This window comes from Canis lupus, chromosome X, assembly GCF_011100685.1.
Source record: "Canis lupus familiaris isolate Mischka breed German Shepherd chromosome X, alternate assembly UU_Cfam_GSD_1.0, whole genome shotgun sequence".
Taxonomy (NCBI): domain Eukaryota; kingdom Metazoa; phylum Chordata; class Mammalia; order Carnivora; family Canidae; genus Canis; species Canis lupus.
Genome location: NC_049260.1, coordinates 89053383 through 89076090, shown reverse-complemented (window position 1 = coordinate 89076090; position 22708 = coordinate 89053383). Strand labels below are relative to the sequence as shown.

Genomic DNA, 22708 nt, shown 5'->3' with positions numbered 1-22708 from the left:
TCCTTACTTTGAGGATGAGCTCAGCCACAAACTCAAATGTTGTGGCCCACAAAGTCTCACCTGGGAAATATCTGGAGTCTCTCATACACCCAATTTTTCATACCCTGTGAAACATCTGGAGTCTCTCACACCCCAATCTTCCACCAAGCAGGATGAGGACAAACTAGAGGAGCTCAGAATGCAGAATAAGCAGAGCTTCATTTGAGAGAAGCTTACCAGAGATCCCAGAGTCAGCAAACTGAAAGGGCTCCATGGGTACCTTCACTGGCATCTAGGAGCCTTCCCTGGAATCTTCAGCAGCTGTCCTCAGGTGCCACCTCATTGCCAAAACCGTCGAATGACAAAACTAAAACAATTTAGCAATGAGTCTGAAGTTCTTTATTCAAGGGAAAAGGGTGCATGGTTTGGGGGGTGCGGTGCTCCAAGGTAGACTAGCACTCCTTCTGAGGATTTTGGGCAAGAGTAAATCTATATAGAGCGTTAAAAGAGGCAACCCTCCAACCCAGGATGTGATTGGGTAGGAGGTGGGGGATGTCCTTATAAAGGCCAGCAGGTCCTGTTTTCTAGGGTAAGGTAAAGTAGCTAAAGCTGAGTTGGAGGATTGCGATGGGAGTGTGTTGGGTTTCCTTGACAGGTGTTTCCCATTAGTGCAGGCTGACTTAGATTTAAATTTGTGATGGGGGCCAGACCACTGGGGCAGCCTTCATTTTGTGGGTGCTGATGTACAAATTAACCTTATCAGTGGGTAGAGCAAGGAGTGTTTGCTATAGCATAAATCCCCCCTTGACTAGTTAAGAGGTAATCGAGGACTACTACGTCTGTGGTTGCCCATAACAATCCAATGAATTTAGACTAATTGTCTTTCAGAGTTGAAGTTGTGCTACTTACAGTTTTGGTTAGGGTCGAGGCAAGTTTTGGGCCATGTTTGCCAGTGATACTGTCCCTAATGGGGGCGAACTGCCACTTACACAGTGTGTATAAAACCAGTCAGTTATGCCTTCTGGGAGTTTTTTTTTTTTTTTTGAATAATCTTATGGGGCATCTGGGTGGCACAGTTGGTTAAGCGTCAGACTCTTGGTTTTGGCTCAGGTCATAATCTCAGGGACTTGAGATCGAACCCCAAAGTAGGCCCCCACACTCAGCAGGGAGTCTGCTCAAGATTCTCTCTCCCTCTCCCTCAACCCCTCCCACCCATGCTCTTTCTCTCTCTAATGTAAATAGAAATCTTAAAACATAAAATAAGCTCATGTGTTTGGAAGTTTCCGGGAGTATGTTTTCCAGAGAAACATTATCCACTGGAGGGATGGCATGGTTCAATATCCAAAAGTACACAATTATCTGAAAGTACACAGAGTATCTAATATCACAATTACCCTGAATACATAGGATAAATTAGCGTACGCCAGACCAGTAAAAGCCTCCCCACATAAAATGTCGTAGCCTAATTGTGGGTAAGCTGTATTGGGAATATAAGTATCATTTATCGCAACAGGAGTAAGGCAGTTTGGTGTCCCTAGTGGTAAATTTCTTGAGTGAAGCTAAAAATTCAGCAAAGCAGGGAATTATGTGTTTTCTGAAGATGAGCTGATTATCGTGGTCAGGAGAGCCTCATTAATATTGTGTACTACTGATTGGCTTGGTTTTGCTGATAGTATTAGAATAGCCTTAGCAGCATTCTGATAATGTGAGGTCAAGGTCTATTTTTTTTTTAAGACCAAAGGTCAGGGGATCCCTGGGTGGCGCAGCGGTTTGGCGCCTGCCTTTGGCCCAGGGCGCGATCCTGGAGACCCGGGATCGAATCCCACGTCGGGCTCCCGGGGCATGGAGCCTGCTTCTCTCTCTGCCTGTGTCTCTGCCTCTCTCTCTGTGTGTGTGACTATCATAAATAAAAAAAAAAAAAAAAAAAAAGGTTAAAAAAAAAAAAAGGTTAAAAAAAAAAAAAAGACCAAAGGTCAGGATTAATGATATGAGGGAAGTTTATTAAGTACCAGAAGGAGCCTATACTATAAAAGGGAATCTGGGGCTGCCTGGGTGGCTCAGCAGTTGAGCGTCTGCCTTCTGCTCAGGATGTGATCCCGATCTGGAGATGGAGCCTGCTTCTCCCGCTGCCTATGTCTCTGTCTCTCTCTTGTGTCTCTCATGAATGAATAAATGAAAAAAAATTAAAAACGGTAATCTGCCTTCTGAGATGTTTAAAGGGATTGATATTAAATTACTGTCAGCAGGTGCTGGTGGAGGATGTTGGATAGCCATTAGTTAAATTCAGAGCAGTTGCTATGGCCTGGGAAGAAAATGTATAGAATATTTTTTTCCCCTCAAGTTCCAGAAGACCATAGAGGGGGGCACCTGGGTGGCTCAGTCCTTTAAGCTACCAACTTTTGATTTTGGCTCAGGTCATGATCTTGGGGTCCTGGGATTGAGCCCTGTGTTGGGCTCTGGGTTCAGTGGGGTCTGCTGGAGGTTGTCTCCCTCTCCCTCTACACCCCCCCCCCGTCCCCACTCATGCATGCTCTCTCTCAAACAAATAAATAAAAGAGAGAGCACAAGCAGTGGAGAGGGGCCATGGGAGAGGGAGAAGCAGACTCCCCACGTAGTGGGGAGCCCAACATGGACTCCATCCCAGGACCCGGAGATTATGATACGAGCCAAATGTAGGTGTTTAACTGATTGAGCCACCCAGGTGCCCTGGAAGTTTTATTTCTGTTGCCTGTTTCAGAATACCAAATCTCCAGCTGGCAGATCATGCAGAGAATATCTAGGTGTGTATTTTGAAAATGTATCTTATATCCAATGGTCAGAAAGCTGGAGATGTTTTGTGAGTCTCTAGGAATATTCAGTCACATTAGCTGTAATGGAGTAGAATCTGGGATTGGAAGTACAATTCCCAAATGCATGAGGCAGCTTTTTATTAACATATTGGGAGATAACATGGATCCCTGAGAGGTTTGATTTTATTGCTGTCAAGGCCTACTGGCAATACTCTGGGTCTGGGAAGTTCGAGGGTTTTTAGAGCTTTGCTTATGATAATTTTAGAATTCTATTAGTTTTCTTCATTTTTTTGAATTAGAATGTGATAAACACAGAGGGATTTCTGAGTACAATGCACTTTATTTTTTTATTTTTTAAAAAAGATTTTATTTATTTATTCATGAGAGGTGCAGAGAGAGGGGGTGGTGGCAGAGACACAGGCAGAGGGAGAAGCAGGCTCCATGCAGGGAGTCTGATGTGGGACTCAATCCCAGGTCTCCAGGATCACACCCTGGGCTGAAGGTGGCGCTAAAGCGCTGAGCCACCCAGGGATCCCCCAGTGCACTACTTTAAAGGATTTTAGGGGCACCTGGGTGGCTCAGTGGTTGAGCATCTGCCTTTGGCTCAGGTTGTAATTGAGTCCTACATCGGGCTCCCCATAGGGAGCCTGCTTCTCCTCTGCCTATGTCTCTGCCTGTGTCTCTCATGAATAAATAGAATTAAAAACATATTTAATATTTTAAAATGTCAATACCAGCAAAATGTGTGTGTGTCTCTGTCAACAGAGTGTTGTGGCCGAATCATCTCTGCCATTGAGGATGATCTCATGGAGCATTTTTGGTAAAATCCATTTTTATCATGGTTATCTTCTTAGACAATGGCAACACATCTCAAGGTCTTTTAACTCACCAGGTTCCTGGAGAGGTCAGGACATCTCTTTCTTTCTAAGCCATCATGGACTAACCTGAAATCACCTACTTACTATTGATGTAAAATATCCTCTTTTATTTATTTTTTAAAGATTTAATTTAATTATTCATGAGAGACACAGAGAGAGGCAGAGGGAGAAGCAGGCTCCCTGCAGGGAGCCTGATGCAAAACTTGATCCCAAGACCCCAGGATCACAACCTGAGCCAAAGGCAGATGCCCAACCACTGAGCCACTGAGGCATCCCAATATCCTGTTTTATATTTTGTCAGATGGTAAGTGCAGGCAAGGGCTGCATTTAGCCATCTGAACCGATTTAAGTTCCACGAGAAGCTTATATTTGAAGGAGAAATTTAAGTCTCTGATCACATATCCTGTTTAGCAATTCTTAGTTTTCCCTTTTGTGTTTGAACAATTAACAAACAGAACTACAGCAGAGTTATTTGCGAGTCTTTAGAAGGCCCGTCCAGAGCACGGGTGATTTCCTAAAAGAGATAAGCAATCAAGGGGTTTTCCTGTTTCAGGTAAAGGAAAAAGCATAACTGGGTTTGGAGCATTGCTAGCATTGATGGTGTTGTGCCAAGTAGAAGGCAGTGGCATTTCTAAGGGGGCCAGGTGACTAGCCGAAAGCTAGTGAGCACTTTTCTTCCATTGAGGTTGTTATACAGCACCAAGAAGTATTACATTTAGTGAAGATTTTAGAAGCTTACTAAAGTTTGACATATTTTGCTATTGCTGTCATAGTTGACAAAGTGGCTATGTCCTGGTGGCTGGATCTAAGCAATAGGCCCCTGGTGAGTCCTGTGTACCTGAATCCATACCCACAATGCCTCTCTATGCATATTTGGAGCAAAAAAGAAGAGCTGATTTTGAATCCAGGATCCTGGAAACATTTTTGGCAGACAGTCACCGCATCAGTCTTTGTGCTGAAACCGAGTATGTTTTAACTTGAAATGTATTTGGTCAGTGAAAGATAGAACCACCATATTCTAGGGGCGCCTGGGTGGTTCAGTGGGTTAAGCGTCTGCCTTCAGCTCAGGTCATGATCCTGGGGTCCTGGGATTGAGTTGCGCTTGGGGTCCCCTGCTCAGTGGGGAGCCTGCTTCTCCCTCTCCCTCTGCCCCTGCCCCTGTTCTTGCTCTGCTTCTCTCAAATACAATCTTTGAAGTAAAAAGAACTGTCATATTCTATCTATGCATAACTCACAGAGGACGTGAAACTCTTTTGTCACATTTATCATCATCATTACGACATTTGACAGGAAAAAGCTCTTACAGCGGTTTTGACTTAATTAAAAGTCAGAAAAATGTACTCTTATTGTCCTTTTTTTTTTTTTTTTAAAGATTTCATGTATTTATTTATGAGAGACACACACAGAGAGAGGCAGAGACAGAGGGAGAAGCAGGCTCCATGCAGGGAGCCTGATGCGGGACTCGATCCCGGGACTCCAGGGTCACACCGCGGGCCCAAGGCGGCGCTCACCGCTGAGCCACCAGGGCTGCACACAAAGGACATCTTAAAAATCTATAATGTATTCTGAATCTGGAGCCCGGATTTGGGAAAGGCGAAATCAAGAATCGCTGTTGGAGACAAGGTTCAAGTATCTAAAGACAGGAAATGTTTCGCCAACCCTGCGAAACCGTCCTAGAGGAGAGCGAGGTGGAAAGCGGCAGGGGCGAAAGCAGCGGCAGCGTCGCATGTTCGCCAGGAGAGGGAGACGTTCGTTCACTTCAGGATGCGGCCCGCGGTCCAGCGCCCCCCCCCCCCCCCCATGCTGGCGGCCCACGCGTTGGCCCAAGCTCACCGAGAACGAGGCTTAGGAGGGCCAGGCCAGCTCCCTTACGTGAGGGGCTATTTCCGTTTTTCATCAGTGATACTGGACTGAGAAGACTTATAAGTCTAAGCTGCCAAGCCTTACAAGGGGCCCCTTCCATGAAATCTAATGAACACAGCAGTTTTTTATTTTTTAAGATTTTTATTTTTTTGAGAGAGAGAGGGCAAGCGTGCAGAAGTAGGGGGGAGAGGGAGAAGCATATTCCCCACTGAGCAGGGAGCCCCATGTGGGGCTCAATCCCAGGGCCCCGGGATCATGGCCTGAGCTGAAGGCGGACGCTTAACAAACTGAGCCACCCAGGTGCCCCCGCTGCACAGTTTTGAAATGGGACTTTGAAACCAGGAAATAAGGATGGGTCACATCTGGACCTCAAAAAGGAATACACAGGATTTTTTTTTTTTTTTTAACACCTACCTGGCTCTTTTATCTCCAAACTTGTCAGAAACTAATCATCATTTCACATTGGGGATATTATTTATTTATTTATTTATTTATTCATTCTTTTATTTATTTATTCATTCATTCATTCATTCATTCATTCATTCATGAGAGACACCGTGAGAGAGGCAGACACAGGCAGAGGGAGAAGCAGGCTCCATGCAGGGAGCTCGGCGCAGGACTCAATCCCGGGACTCCAAGATCAGACCCTGGGCTGAAGGTGGTGCTAAACCACTGGGCCACCTGGGCTGTCCAAGATCTACCCTCTTAATAAATTTTTAGATTGGAAGAAAACATTTGCAGATGACATACGTGATTGTAGAAAATCCCAAAGAATTTACCAAAAACCCCACTCCAAATCAAAGGAAATACTTAGGTATAAACTTTAAGTGTATGGACTTGGGGTGCCTGGGTGGCTCAGGGGTTGAGCATCTTCCTTCAGCCCAGGGCATGATTCTGGGGTTCTGGGATTGAGTCCCACATCGGGCTCCCCACGGGAAGCCTGCTTCTCCGTCTGCTTGTCCTGTGTCTCTGCCTCTCTCTCTGTGTAGAGACACAGAGAATAAATGAATAATCTTTAAAAGACAAGAAAAGCAGTTCTTGGTTTCAATTGCATAACCCTCATTAATTTGAGAATCAGCATTCCCTTTTAATGTTCATTGGCTAATCAGTTTTTGAATTGGATAATCAATTCTTTTGCCCATTTTTCTTTTTAATATTTTATTTTTAAGTAATCTTGACACCCAGAGTGGGGCTCAAACTCACAACCCAAGATCGACGGGATCCCTGGGTGGCTCAGGGGTTGAGCGTCTGCCTTCAGCTCAGGATGTGATCCTGGAGTTTCAGGATCGAGTCCCACGTCAGGCTCCCTCCATGGAGCCTGCTTCTCCCTCTGCCTGTGTCTCTGCCTCTCTCTCTGTGTCTCTCATGAATAAATAAATAAAATCTTAAAAAAAAATAAAGAAAAAACCCAACCCAAGATCGAAAGTTGCACACTCTACTGACTGAGCCAGCCAGGCACCCCTACCCATTTTCTAATTAAATCTTTTCTTTAGCAGAAGACAGGTCTTAAGCCGGGTTTATCCTTACCAGGTACTCTGGTATATGTTTGCAGAAGACTTGCCGTTTATTTATTCATTAAAGCTGTTTTTATATTAAGAAAATTAACCTATCATATGGGTAGTATGGACCAAATGTTTGTCTCCCCCAAATCTTATCTCCCAGGTGATAGTATTAGGAGGTGGGGCCCTTAGGAGGTGCTTAGGTCATGAGAGTGCAGCCCTCGTGAATGGATTAGTGCCCTTCTTAAAGACCCCACAGAGCTCTCTCACCAACCCCATGTGACATTACAGCTAGAAGATGCCTTCTATGAACCAGGAGACAGGCCCTTACACGCTGCCAATCTGCTGGCACCTCAATCTTTACCTTCCCAGATTGCACAACTGTGAGAAATAAATTTGTTGTCTATAGGCTATCTAGTCTGTATTTTGTTTTAGTAGCCCAAAGGGACTAAGGCAATGGGACTAAACTGGCCCCCTCCACCTGGTCATCTATAGTTTGACTGTACTTATTGTATTTATTTGTACAAGTTTTTTTTTTTTTGCAAAAGCAGAATTGTCACATTTTTATTTTTTAAAAAATATTTTATTTATTCATGAGATTCAGAGAGAGAGAGAGGCAGAGACACAGGCAGAGGGAGAAGCAGGCTCCATGCAGGGAGCCCGACGCGGGACTCGATCCCGGGACTCCAGGATCATGCCCTGGGCCAAAGGCAGGCGCTCAACCGCTGAGCCACCCAGGTGTCCCACATTTTTTATTCTTTTATGTCTTTGGAGTTTGTATTATACTCAGAAAAATCTTTCTTACTTGAGCTATACAGTATTTTACACTATCACCATGCAGTTCATCAAAGGACTGTATTACACATTACTCATTTACACAAATCCTTAAAATGGTACCATGAACCACTTGCTGTCAACTAGGGGTGATTCTGCCCCACAGGGGACATTTGGCCACGTCTAGAGACATATTTGTTCCACATACTGGGGCTGTGCTACTGACACCTAAGGGGTAGAGGCCACGGAGCCCAGCTAAACCACCTGCAATACACAGGACAGCCCCTTCCGGCTCCAGCAAGGAATGATCTAGCTCCAAATGGTGATGGCGAGAAGGTTAAGAAAACCTGCCATAAACAATCTCCCCTCACTGGTTATTTGGATCCCTCATTGTTTAGGTCTTCTGTATATCACAGAACAGTGAAAAGATTGAGTGAGATGGGAACGAAGGAAAAAGGGAGGAACGGATAAGGAAATTCTGGTAAATTGGAGAAAACCCTCTGAAGCCCACTGGGACTCTCCTTAATTCGGTCCCTGTAATTCAGCTCCAAAAGCCTAAATTGAACAACCGTCACTTTGTACAGTACACCAGAAAAAGAGAATACTGGGCGGGGGTGGGGTGGGGGGGAGGAATCTGGCAGACATTACTGGCAAACCACGAAGGGGTAGAAACATGCAGAGACTAATGATTATGTAAATGCCTTTATTTGAACTAATGCATTGCTACCAGATTACATCACTTTTCAGAGTTAGCGTAACATTATGATCTCAGAAAGTACAGCAAACAGCTTGACAAAGCAAGAGTACATTAAGTCTTACATATGTATTTTTATTTTTTAGTGACCTCATCTCCTTGTTTTAGGTGTAAAATTAGAAAATTTATGGTATGCTTAGCATGCTTGGCCTACTGTATCCTGTCCACGTTCTGAGCACACTCTCTCCTCAAAAGTGTCATATTCAACAGCATTTTCAATCTAAAGAGAGAGTTTGATGATACAAGTTTTAAAACAAATAAGCATATATTGAACCAAGTCTTTTAAGACAAAATATGTCAACTGTTTACAGCTTGGGTGTGAGAGGGTAGATGCAAAATCAAGGAACACTTTTCCTCTACCTATAATGTATGGTTTTTACGTACTTGAAGACCCCTTAAAAAAAGTAGCAAAATCAGCAGTCTTATTTAATGTAATCAAAATATCCTTAAATGTACAAAAAAGATCACGTAGAAAGAATACTGTAAAAAGATACTGATTTTAAGAATAAAAGAATACGAAAAGCTTCTATTACATTCTGCACAGCCAGTTACTTCTGCCAATTTTCAGTACTACAAAGATAAGCGAAGGATACTCCTGTCCAAATATCCTCTGGCCACAGCTCTCAAACAAGAACTAGCATCCTGGATGGAAAGCAAACTTATGGTCTAATGATATTCATATCGAATCATCTAAGCAAGTCCCAAGAGGTGGACATTCTAAGGGGTGGGGGGAAGATACACAGAAACGACAATACAGCAATGGGAAAAGTCAAGGCTAGCGATGTAGGAGGTGGGAGTAAATGATTTGGCCATGAGTGCATTTCAGGTGTGCCTGACAAATCCGACTTTGACTCCAGGAAAGAGGAGGTGTTTCCATTAAAACTCTTTCCCCTGTGAGTTCTCAAGATGAGGAGTCTTGTGAATCACAACTAGGAGTCCTTTGAATGACCAACGGTTCCTTAAGCCATGAGCACTGCACCTGGGAAGAGCTGACCTGCTAATCATACACCTGGGAGCAAGGTTGTTTTTTATTCCCACGGGTGATTTTTACACCCTCTTCATCCCCCTGCCCATCAAGCATGCAAACACGGTCATGACCATCTTGGGCTTTACTTCCACAAGGTCTTCGGGGAGAGCGTACACCCTGGCTCCAATTCTTCTAGCCATGGACACGGCGTACCTATTGGCAACAAAAATCAAGATGAACCCCTTACTAGCCAAGGACAGGAGATGAGACATCTGTTTCCTCTTATAAAAGCATTTGGCTGGGATGTGAAACTTTCACATTGAAACTTCAAATTGGGATGGCTTTACGTTTTGTTGGTTTCTGTTTTGTTTTGGCGGTCACTCTTGAGTGACATCCCATTTCTAAGCTCTGATGTTTGGGACTGATTTTATTCACCCCTCTTCTGCAAGGAGAATTACTTTTGGAGCACTGACATGATATGAAGATGAGAAAAAATATATATAATTATCCAGATCGGCTGTACGGTCAGTGTTGATATGTTCATTGAGCACATAACAGGATAATGGATGCTCTCATGTGATCTTAAAGATGAGGGGTGGAAGACTATGTCACATGTCTGATTCCAAGCTGCTCTGGGAGATGCAGTGCAATCTTCCACACAGTCAAAGGAGGGGAGAGAATTTGGAAGGTATGTGGACAGAGTGGTCAGAACAAAGAAGACAAAAGGTCCACAAAATAAGGGAGGAAAGAACTTTTGTGTCCAGCTCAGGAAATCGGCAGGAGCATACTACAATTAATACACAAGACATTTCTAGGGGTTTTGTAACACAAATTTGTAAAGATGATCAAGTTTCTGAAAAAGGAAGTTTTTCAGTGGGCTGATCTTCAATGTATGCTAATCAAGCTTTCATGGGTTGCCTAGAAAACCAGGTCTCACAGTCTAGGTCTTTGGTGAAGAAGGGAAGTGACAGGTGGAAAGGCCCTTCTCCATATTGCTGAAATGCAGACAACTTCCAAAGCACAGTGTCAGTGGCAGGTTAAGCATCCTGCTCATTTAGGGAGCAAGATAATAAACTCAACATATGTAGGAAAGGTGATCTGTGCATGGTAAAAAAAAAAAAAAAAAAAAAAAAAAAAGGACAGCCATAAATAATGTGTTTCAAAAGAAAGCGTGAGGCAGAAGAATATTCTTAGCTAATTTTCTCCTTGTTGGAAGTTTGTGTAGCTGAGCTGCATTAAAACACAAACTGTAGTATTTCGGTAATTCCCTAAAGCAACAGCTGATTGAGCCCCTACTATGTCAGACGCGATGCTAGGCTCTTAGATATTTAATTCATTGCCAAATCTCTCAGCTAAGTATTACTGCTCACATCTTTACTGATGACGAGTCTGGGGCTCCAAGAGGTTTCCCTCAGGTGATACCGTTCTTACATGGTAGGACCTGAGCGAGAACGCAGACCTGCCTGGCTACAAAGCCTGTGCTCTTGCCAGGACATTGTCAGTATCATCGGTGTCTCTTACTTGGCATTATTGTGCTTGTCATCCTCTGTCAGGTTGCCGCTCTTAACAAGGTCATAGTTTATGCAGCCCGGCTGGATGGCGTCAATTAAGTCCACAACTGCCAAACTGGAGCTGATCGTCTTGTCCTAGTGTCAAAGGACAATACATCCGAGAGTTTCAGTTTGTACAGACTGGCGCGGGGTTACTCATATAAAGTTGCCATACACCCCGCCCGTGAGTGACGGGGGTCTTGCCATCAGCACAATGCAAATTCACGCCGACAAACCAACCAAAGGCTCTCCTTCCAAATGACTGACACTTCCTAGCAACCATAATGGTTAAGAGTCAAATGTGCAACTCTTACCTTGAAACTCTGAATGGAAGTTGATTTTCCAGCTTCAGCCAATGTTCTGTTCACCCAGCTTACGATGATGTCATCATTAGCTTTCTGCCCATCCCCAAGGTCTTCCAGAACATTGAGGGTGTATCTAAACAAAGAAAGGGAAGATGAGGTTTGAATCTACTTCATGAGAAAAGAAATGCGAACAATAGAAAGGTGCTTTCCCTTCAATTTCTTTTCTTCCATCCTCAGGTTTGAAAGACTAAAGATTTCAGGAGAAGAAATTCATTCTCTCTCTCTTATATATATATATTATATATAAATTTAAAAAAAATATATAAAATCATTCAAGTAGCAGTGGCTCACCACTGATTGGCCCTTTGCAGGTGGTGCTGGTGGGGGGGTTTCAGAGCTTTCCCGAGCGAGCTCAGCAGTCTAGCAGGTACCTTCTCTGTACTAGTCCAACAGTGGCAATGACTGCAAAGCAGCCGTGCTTTGGCTGGTCCTCGACCATAATGAATGCTTTTCGGCATTCCAGTTGAGAGATCTTTTTCAAATGGATACATGGGCTGTTCAGAATTTTTTGCTGTATTTTTATTGGCTGACACTAAACGGGGCTCACGTTTACGGGCCAGGCTTCCTATTAAAGTCAGGAAATGGGCAGCCCGGGTGGCTCAGCGATTTAGCGCTGCCTTCAGCCCAGGGCGTGATCCTGGAGACCCAGGATCGAGTTCCACGTGGGGCTCCCTGCATGGAGCCTGCTTCACCCTCTGCCTGTGTCTCTGCCTTTCTCTCTCTCTATGTCTATCATGAATAAATAAAAAAGATAATAATAAAAAAAAAGCCAGGAAACGTTCACGGCTCTGCGGCCTGACTTTCCAGGAGGCACCCCCCCCCCGCATCCCCGCGAACATCCAGCATCTCTCCAACTGCAAACCTCTCGTGGTCTCCGACACGCCTGCCAGACACTAACACAGACTGAGTCATAGACTGTTAGGCCCGTGGGGCTTCAGCAGGTCCTGCTGTGCACCTACCTTCTCATCAGCTGCCAGACTAAAGCTAACGTCAGCGTTTGGTTTCCATCATTCAGGTCTTGCCCTCCGATCCCAACCAGGGAGAATTTGGCAGGATGCTTCCCCAGTTCAACAGCGTAGTTGCAGTTTTCTAGCTGGAAACCCACAGAGAGTAAACCGGTGAGGATTTTTCGTGTGTTTCAGCTGCACGCGCACGCGGTGCCCTGAGCTTGACCCATCAAAATCAGTAAGAGATGGTTCCTATTCTCCAGAAGCTCAGATTCACGAGTTTTTCCGACAAAAGAAACAAACGGAGCATAAAAACGGCCTGTAACAAATGTATGCAGCAACTTAACGATCTACCTTTTTCATGTTGGCTCCGAGTTTTGGGTATGGAGGCTTATTAACCTTACTCCAGTCGACAGGAACTTTAATTCGTTCATACAACTGTAAGATTACCAGGGCATCCTGCAGGTCACTAAAGATTTAAAAATCATTTAATCAGTGTTTTCAGACAGCTGGGCCTTTGTTTCCTTAAAAACAATAACAGTATGCCAACTAAAACATAAAATCACAGATAATACCCAAGGCTCATATTTTCTAACAGTTTGTCCTAAAGATAGAGCTAACACAATCTCATTCGCTTAAAATACTTATTGAGGGCTTCTGGTTGGCAAGGTACTATTCTAGAAGCTGGGCACACAGGACAAAAATCCCTGGCCTTACACTAGAGTCAGACACAGAGAGAGACAATAAACAAGTATATGGATAAATAGATAATTTGATTCGGGGGTATATATAACTGCTATGAAGATAACAAGAACCAGGGTTAGGGTGGCAGAGTGTTAGGTGGTGGTCAGGGTCTGAATTAGTGGCTTGAATATAGTAAGGGAGTAAGGCATTAAAGGCAGAAAAGAATATTCCAGGCTGAGAGAACAGTTGAGTACAACGGCCTCAAGACATCATGGATGGTCTACTTAAGGCATTCCCAGTCTCTGTTTAAAGATAAGAAGGATCTGTTCCGTAGGGGGCTAGAAAGACATTCATACATTCTTTCACTTAACGATCATGTAAAGAAAGAAGCTGGGCTTCTGTGTATTTGGAAAATGATAATGGATGTCACCATTCAGCACTTCCAGTCAAAGTAACCAGTGTAAACTGACATCTGGAAAATGTTCAGAGCCTTAGTTCTTTCTGGGACATCCATTCACAATGTTCCTGACTGCTTAAGATAATAGTATAAAAGGCTTACGCATAGAGATGGTTTACATGGGGATTAACTCCAAGAGAATTCATCCAGTTACGGAAGGTTCTTTCTTCACGAGTTTCTCCTATTAAGAATATTCACAAAATTTATATATTAATTAAACACCTTGTATATGTGCATATAATATCAATTCGTGGGTAAGATTATTTCATTTCCTTTGGTACAGATCTAGAGGTTTTCTCCAGTATGAATCTCTAAACATTCTCTCTAAATATGTTCTCTCTAGATACAGGCTTATTTTTAAAATATTTTTTGAATTTATTTTAAAATCGAAGAATACATTATAACCAGCTACACAATTTAGAGGTCTATGAATTTTTAAAAAATTTATTTATTCATGAGAGACACAGAAAGAGAGACAGAGAGAGGCAGAGACACAGGCAGAGGGAGAAGCAGGCTCCATGCAGGGAGCCCGACGTGGGACTCAATCTTGGGTCTCCAGGATCAGGCCCTGGGCTAAAGGCGGCACTAAACTGTTGAGCCACCCGGGCTGCTCCGGTTTATGAATTTTTTATGATCTCTTCCCCCTTCTAATGCTTCCCCAATATTTCCCCAAATCCTTATACCTCAAAAGCAACTGATGTTATCAGTTTTACATTAAAAAATTTTTTGGGGAGGGGTGGTCATATGAACTCTCTATACTCATGAATTTACTTATGTCTTCCCTCTACACATTTATAAATTCTAAGCTACACATGAGTACTCCTTTTCCATGCCTATATTAAAGGAACAAATTGCATGAAACCTGAAAGCATAACATTTAAAGATTTTATAGTACTGCCAGGGATGCCAAGGAATGACTGTTATATTTGTTCATTTTGAACCTTCTACTTCATGCATATATAATCATACTGGTATCATCCCTTTCTGTCAGCTGCCACTTTTTACTCAGCCCTTGGGTCTACTTCCAGCAGATATTTGCTAAAGGAAAGTGGAGAAGGAAACTTATTCAGTCAAAATCCTGGAATCACCACGTCCTCTGTATTTCTAGTCTGTAGACCCGCACATTAGAATGTGAGAAACCTTCAATTACCTTCCAGTAGAGTCCAGTCAATATCCTGGTTCTCCGGCTTGGTTAGTGCCGGGTATTTATTAAACAGGTTAGCCACAAAGGCTAAGTTCAGTTTGGGGTTTCCACTGACCACATCAGCAGGGGTAACAAACTGTCTGCAACCTAACTTGTCAGCCTGTTGAAGCATACTCTCGGCTCTCTTCAAATCATCTGTTTCCTGTTGAAGTAAAATAAGAAGGCATCTTTTAAAAGGCTATACTAAAAATATAGAAATGTTTCCCTACAATGATAGGCTGGATATACAATTCGACTTTCTCTTAGCCAACATATGGTGCTTATTATAAAATTGTTTTGAATGCAACAGCAAAAAAAGTTGGCCGAATTTGACTGCAGTACCTCAAAAACACCCTAGGTGGCACCAGATCGCTTAGCTCAGTATAAAACCTTTCATTGAATTGGGATTATTACGTCGCTCTTGCAATAACTCCTCAAAAAGCTAAAACTGTTTAACGTTTCAATTGGACCCTAAAGAGGGTGGGAGACAGAAAAAGAGAAATTGTGAGAAAATATTTTAAAAATAAAAATCAAGAATAGCAGTTTCCAAGAATTTAATTTCAGGTTTAAAATGCATATTTCAAATAGTAGTTTTCCTTTGCAAAGAATTTTTGTTTTTCTGGTCACTGTTTGTTTGTCAGCGAAGGATACTAAATGTTATACATTGAAATATTCTTTATTTTTAAAGATTTTGTTTATTCATTCATGAAAGACACAGAGAGAGAAGCAGAGACATAGGCAGAGGAGAAGCAGGCTCCGGGAGCCTGATGTGGGACTCAATACCCAGGACTCCAGGATCACACCCAGAGCCAAAGGCAGATACTCAACCACTGAGCCACTGAGGCGTCCCTGGTCACTGTTTAACTTTTCCACCCAGGCAGATGCAGAGTTGCTCATTTCTGTAAAGAATACTTACCTCCAACTAATTCCTATGACTCCTCACTTGTAACCTTCTCTATCCTTACCCCATTCTATTTTCTCCCCTCTGGAAAGTCAAGTGCCCAGTTCTGGATTTTTCTTTTTAAAGGTTTTATTTATTCATGAGAGACCCAGAGAGAGGCAGAGAGACGCAGGCAGAGGGAGAGGCAGGCTCCCCATGGGGAGCCCCATGTGGGACTCGATCCCAGGACCCCGGGATCATGACCTGAGCAAAAGGCAGATGCTCGACCACTGAGCCACCGGGGTGTCCCTACCCCACCTCCCACTCTGGATTAACAGGGGTTGGTGAAGAATTTAAGTTATCTAATCATTTCAGCCCAATGTCAAAAACACAGTTTCTCAGGCACCCACTACTCCCACCTCCCAAGGCTACAAGTGAAAAATCTGGAGCCGCAGGAAGAACAGTGGCTTTTGGATCTTCTGTTTCTGGTGACCTACACTTATAAAAGAACAGAGTGGCACACTGGGACGTTACTACATCTACACGCTACAGTTTTGCCCCAGGACAAACATAAGCACTTCTGTGGAACAGTGTCACACGAGAAAGGGGTTTATAATCTTGTGGGGAAAGGAGAAATAAAGGTAAATGAAGCTTGAGGAATGTTACATTTATTTATTTATTATTTATTTTTAAAGATTTTATTTATTTGAGAGAGAGATAATGAGAGAGATAGCAAGAGAGCTCACAAGCAGGGAGGAGAGGGAGAAGCAAGCTTCCTGCTGAGCAAGGAGCCTGATGTGGGGCTTGATCCCAGGACCCCAGAACCATGACCTGAGCTGGAAGCAGAGGCTTAACCGACTGAGCCACCCAGGCGCCTCTGAATGTTACTTTTAAATTAAACCTGTCCAGCATGTACAATTTGACAGTCTTAACTTTGTCTTCAATGGGTGATGCTATCTTCAATCAGTTTAAGAACACCCCCCGCCATTTAAAAAAAGATTATATTTATTTAAGAGAGAGAGAGAGTGCGAGAGCTCAAGCAGGGGGAGGGGCAGAGAGAGAGGGAGAAGCCGACTCCCCCCTGAGCAAGGAGCCTGATGTGGGCTCCATCCCAGGACCCTGAGATCATGACTCTTAGCTAAAGGGAGATGCTTAACCAACTAAGCCACCCAGGCGCCCCTTTAATTACGTTTTTTAACCTCCAGTGAGGTGCCTTGGTTGTAGAGGACTCCAGAACAATGTGTATTTATTGTGCTATGCTTGTTACCTTCTGCAGAACAATCCATAAGCCTCCAGCAGCTGGGCAATTGAGTTGTATTCAACCCTTTCTTCAGGGTTCTCTCTGAGCACAGTGATTTCCTCTCATAGAGCCTATTTTATTTCTTGTAACCTGTCCGTTATTACTTTCATATTGTTTGCTTTATGCTATTTGCCAGCTTATTTTAAAATCCTTTCTTTAGGGCAGGCCGGGTGGCTCAGTGGTTCAGCGCTGCCTTCAGTCCAGGGCCTGTTCCTGGGGATCCGGGATCGAGTCCCACTTCGGGCTCCCTGCATGGAGCCTGCTGCTCCCTCTGCCTGTGTCTCTGCCTCTCTCTCTCTCTCATGAATAAATAAATAAAATCTTAAAAAAAAAATCCTTTCTTTATTGATCATCTTGGCATTCCTAACAAAGCATGGGTAATACTGGAATATAAGGAAGCTTTAAAATAGGAATAAAAATATTTTAAATAGTCAAATATAAAATAGTGAAATAAAAAATAATCAAATCAAAAATATGTATATGCCAAAAGAACTTACTTCAGCCCCTACCCCACACCACATCTGAAGTTAACCCCAAACATACTATATTTCTAAATGTAAAGCCTCTAACTATAAAACCTCTAGGAAAAAACATAGGAAGAAATATTTGTGACCTTTTTAGGCTAAAATTTCTTAGACACAAGATCAAAGCATGATCCATAAAAGAAAAAAAATGACTAAATCTGACTTGGCTAAAATTAAGAACGTCTGTTCTTTGAAAAACATTTGAGAGAAAATATTTGCAAGTCACATATCCAATCAAGGACTCATGTCAAAAATATGTAAAAACACTCAAAACTTGCTAATAAGAAAACAAATAATGCAATTAAAAGTGGGCAAAATGTTTGAACAGCAACAAAACATAGATGGCAAATAACCACATAAAAAATGTTCAATATCACATGTCATCATGGAAATACAAATTAAAACCACAATGCCAGATCATTCCGCACCTGATAGAATGATTCAAGTTAAAAGGACTAACCATACTACAGTGTTAGTGAGGGTGTGGATGGACTGGGACTTTTACATACTGCCGATAGCAACATAAAGTGGTGCAACCACTTTGGAAAGTGAATTGGCCACTTCCTAAAAAAGTTAAACATACACATACCTTACTACTCAGCCATTTCACTCTTGGGTATTTACCAAGGAGAAACAAATGCATATATTTATACATAGAGTTCTATTTGAATGTTCATAGCAGCTATATTTGTAATAGCCCCAAACTGTAAACAATCCAAATGTTCATCAACACGTGTATGTGTAAACAAATTGTGGTATATCCATTCACCAGAATAGAATTCACAAATGAAAAAGGAAAGCATTTTATGATACATGTGACAACATGAATTAATCTCAAAATAATTATGCTGAGTGAAAGAAGCTAGATGCAAAAGGAATACATACTGTAGGGGTCTGTTTACATAAAACTCGCAAAAATTCAAACTAATGTAAGGGGAAAGAAAGCAAATCAATGGTTGCTTGGGATGGGGGAGTATGGGATGGGGGCAGGAAGGCATTACAAAGGACCATGAGAAAACCTGACGTGATACTGGATATATAAAAATCAATCATCAATCAGGCCCTAAGGAAGGTAATAAGGCTGAAAAAGATGAAGGACACTGACCAATAAGGAAAAAGTCCGAAAAAAAGGTCCCTGCTGAGCAGAGAGCCCAATGTGAGGCTCGTCTCAGAATTCCAGGATCATGGCCTGAGCCGAAGGCAGATGACTGAATCACCAGGTGCTCCGAGACAGACAAAATTAACCATCATTTTTTGCCTCAACAAGAATGTTTCATGATCAACCAGGGAAGACTGAATGAAGAAGAGGCGTATCAAAATCAGAATCAGTTAGTATACTGGTGCCATTTATGCGGGCATGAGGTCACCCGGCTAGCCTTCCCAGACAGCTCCTGAGTGCACAGGATGGCTCCTCATCCATACCAAGTGACCCAAACAAAGAGTTCAGTTCTGGTAAGGGCAGTGTAAGTGGTTTAGCCAGTGTAATCTACTCAATCTGACTGCATAATAGTCTAGAAATATGGATTTTCTAAATTAGTACAGTGCATTCTGTAACTAACGGGTCCAAAGAACAAACCAGTGGATCCTAGAAACCTGAGACTAGATTGTCTAGTCCAACTCCTTACTTTATGGATGAGCAGAGTGAGATCCAATTTGGGGAAGAAATCTGTCCAAGGTCACTGAACAAATGAATGATGTGACCAGGGAACATGGTCCATGAGTGAGTCCCCAAATTGGATTTCAGGGATCAGCAGTTTGTAAACACATATTCACGTTACTCTCAACACAGGAACATTAGAGATGCATATATGCATATCTAGTCATTAAATCTTTCACTGTGATTATAATCCAAACACTTGGAAAAGGTTAGTTCTCACCACTTATTTCCCCACCCTTGCTTTGAATATTCTATGCAATCAATAGAAGCCAACAGAGCCATTATTATAGAACTCACTAATAAACTATCAAACCAAAGCTAATCTTTCTGCCTTTGATTTATACCCACAACAATAAATTTTAAAATAATGCTCAAAATTTTCAACACCATTACGTGCAATTACAAAAATTCTTGTTATTTAGAAGAAATTGGCACTATTTTTGCAAGACTGTAGAATTCAAGTGAACACCTATACTTACGTTGAAACCTGACATGTTAATATCTATCCGCGGTTCACCTTCCTTTTGTCCTTTTGGTGCAATTTGATTGAGAAGATGGAAATAGGCTTTGGAATCCTACAAATGAATTGAAAATCTCAGTGAGATCACATTGACAAAGAATGAATATATCCCATTGTCCTATGTGTGGAAGGATATTTGCATTAGATTTTGTGAGAATATATACATGGCACAAATCTCTGTCTTCTAATCTAACAGATCTTCCCCCCAGAAAAGTCCATCTATCTGGCCTAATGTCTGCCTCAAATACAGATAACTGGATTTTATCATGACTCTACAATTGATTAACATTACCAATACAATGATGCTCGTAAACAGGTAACTAGTTCTGTACCTTCACTGAATTACTGAAGTCAATAAGCTTGGTAGATAAAACAGGCAAGAAAAGAAGGTAGGAGCAGAAATCCAGGAAGCATAGGGAAAGAGAAAATAAACAGGTTATGTCATTACAAAACACGGTATATACCACAACCTATGGAGAAGAGATTAGTTATCTTAAAGATGTATTTAATTGTAATTTTTTTTAAATTTATTTATTGGTGTTCAATTTACCAACATACAGAATAACCCCCAGTGCCCGTCACCCATTCACTCCCACCCCCCGCCCTCCTCCCCTTCTACCACCCCTAATTCGTTTCCCAGAGTTAGGAGTCTACGTTCTGTCTCCCTTTCTGATATTTCCCACACATTTCTTCTCCCTTCCCTTATATTCCCTTTCACTATTATTTATATTCCCCAAATGAATGAGAACATATAATGTTTGTCCTTCTCCTACTGACTTACTTCACTCAGCTAATTGTAAATTAATTAATTAATTAATTTATTTATTTATTTATTTAAAGTGAGGATAGAGTCCTTTTTTTTTTTTTTTAAATTTTTTAAATTTATTTATGATAGTCACATCAGAGAGAGAGAGAGAGGCAGAGACACAGGCAGAGGGAGAAGCAGGCAGGCTCCATGCACCGGGAGCCCGACGTGGGATTCGATCCCAGGTCTCCAGGATCGCGCCCTGGGCCAAAGGCAGGCGCCAAACCGCTGCGCCACCCAGGGATCCCTAATTGTAAATTTAAATGACATTTTTAAAATGAGTAACACTTGAGCTGGTGAGATAACATTTAACTCTGTATAACCTGAATATAGTTAACCAAACAAGTTTGGTTGTCTGCTCAGCATGGAGTCCCAGGTGGGGCTCAATCTCATGACCCTGAGATCAAGACCTGAGCTAAGATCAAGAGTTGGACGCTTAACTGACTGAGCCACCCAGGCACCCCTGAAGATTTTTTAAGCTCCTGAACTCATTCATTGTTTGAATGTTTTTACTTGGGATCCCAATACCTAGAAGTGGTGCTACTCATATGGGGGTAGGCTGGGTGAATTCAGGCTGTGTGGACACTCGACTGCACCAGTGCAAACACTTAAGAAGAGTCTTCAACACACATGTCAAGTAAGCTTCTGCCTTTAGGGGGCTGAAACTGGAGGCTTTGACTCCTTAATCCTGTTATATTGGAAGATGACCTTCCTAGCGGCAGTCCGTTTCTATTACTGAACCTTGGCAGTCCAGATGGGCTATAAAGGAATGTTCCTCCTAGTAAGCTCTGTAGATTATGTGCGTGTCCCAATCCCCTGGGGGAAGTCGTTCAATATGCACACCACCCGGTCCAGCCCCAAACCTATCAAATATGAATCTCTGGGAGATGCATCTTATATAAGCTTTCTGAGTGAGTTTGATACATAATGCCAGAAATGATTCTAAGAACGGGGAAAAGCAGGTGAGTGAAATTCACTTCAGAGCAATTCATGAAATGCAAACCCAGATCCCATCATTGGCCAGCACAGGATCTGCCTCCCTATAATGGGGCATTACCATCGAGAAAATGCTTTCGCTTATGATCTCTTCCTAATGGTACATAAGCAACTCATAATCAAATCCTATGCACTTGAGAAGGATGGGTAAAGAGCAGACCCAGCAGTGTCTTTACTACCCTGAAAAGGGCTTCAGAGGTGAAATTGAACTTGAAGCATAGATAAATTGGAAGCCTTTTTTTCAAATTACTGTACAATCGTTTGCTTTTTAAAAAGATTCAAGACAGGCTCCATTTTTTTTTAAACAATTATTTTCTTTTGTACATTCCAAATAGGTTCCAGAACTGAAAATCCATTTAAGACTGGCTTTCAAGAACACATCTAGTGCATAAAGCAGAAACATACCTGGCCAAGCATATTGTGTAGGTTAAAAGATGGGGTGGGTGGGGACCTACTGGTCTCATAATTTGGGAGCTATCCTTAATTTTCCCTGAGGAAATCAGTAATGCAAATATCCCACGACTTCCTCTCACTGCTGAACACATTGATAGGATCATGGACTGCTGTTTCCATAGCCCTGTGGGTCAGTGACATCCGGTGAAGATCCTTCAATTTGCTCCCTGTGTCCCAACACTTGGGATTTTGGAGAGAGTCGAGTCAGTTAATGAGAACTCTGTGAGGTTTTTGCTATGATAATTTCGGCCCCCTCTCTCTGGGAAGTTAGAGCAACCTGTGGCAAAGGAATGTTGCCAACGCCTCCTTCCTCTGCTCGTTTTTTCCTTATTGCTCGTGTGCAGTAAATGTAACACAAGAAATATTTGCAGGTCTTTGATGTGACAGGTATTGTGGCTAGAGGGGGGCTTTAGTAGGAGGGCACTAGGGCCGGGGCTGAGGTAGGAGAAGCAGCCATGTGTATATAAGAGCTCATCGCCACCCTCATGAACTCAATGTCTAAAGGTGGGAGCAAACAATAGAAGCAAAGCCAAATAAGAAAGGGGAAGGGGAATCTTGGGGCCCTTTCTTGGTCTTCTAGGATTTACTAACAGGTACCCTGAGGTCTGGGAAAGGAAGGCAAGTAGGAAGGGAACGGCCGTGGCCCACCCTTAGATACTCCATGGTTAACAGGTGACAGAATAAAGTGTTAGGACTGTAATACTTTGCTCCCTTCCCCCAGAAGGAAAGCTAGGCTTGGTGCTCGTATTCCTAAGGTTTCATCTCTCCTGAAAATCTACATCAGGGCCGAGGGCCAGCAAGGCCTGGTGATAAACTGGCAGGATGTTCCCTCTGTCAGCGGGGAGGAAGTCACCCACGGCATCCACCATACCCCACCCCCGAAA

At 42.7% G+C, this 22708-nt stretch overlaps 1 protein-coding gene across 5 annotated transcripts in view; it reads right to left on the bottom strand.

Moving 5' to 3' along the window:
• Positions 1–8468: 8468 nt before the first annotated feature.
• PLS3 (plastin 3) overlaps positions 8469–22708 on the bottom strand; it is a 90922-nt gene continuing 76682 nt past the window's right edge. For all 5 annotated transcript variants that reach the window (XM_038588122.1, XM_038588119.1, XM_038588120.1 and 2 more), the window contains 8 exons: positions 19530–19625; positions 14657–14852; positions 13609–13687; positions 12720–12834; positions 12378–12511; positions 11368–11491; positions 11025–11149; positions 8469–9716 (listed from right to left, as the gene is read on the bottom strand). In XM_038588122.1, coding sequence (XP_038444050.1) covers positions 9584–9716; positions 11025–11149; positions 11368–11491; positions 12378–12511; positions 12720–12834; positions 13609–13687; positions 14657–14852; positions 19530–19625 — 1002 coding nt within the window. In that variant the 3' untranslated portion in view covers positions 8469–9583. The remainder of the gene's footprint in view (positions 9717–11024; positions 11150–11367; positions 11492–12377; positions 12512–12719; positions 12835–13608; positions 13688–14656; positions 14853–19529; positions 19626–22708) is intronic.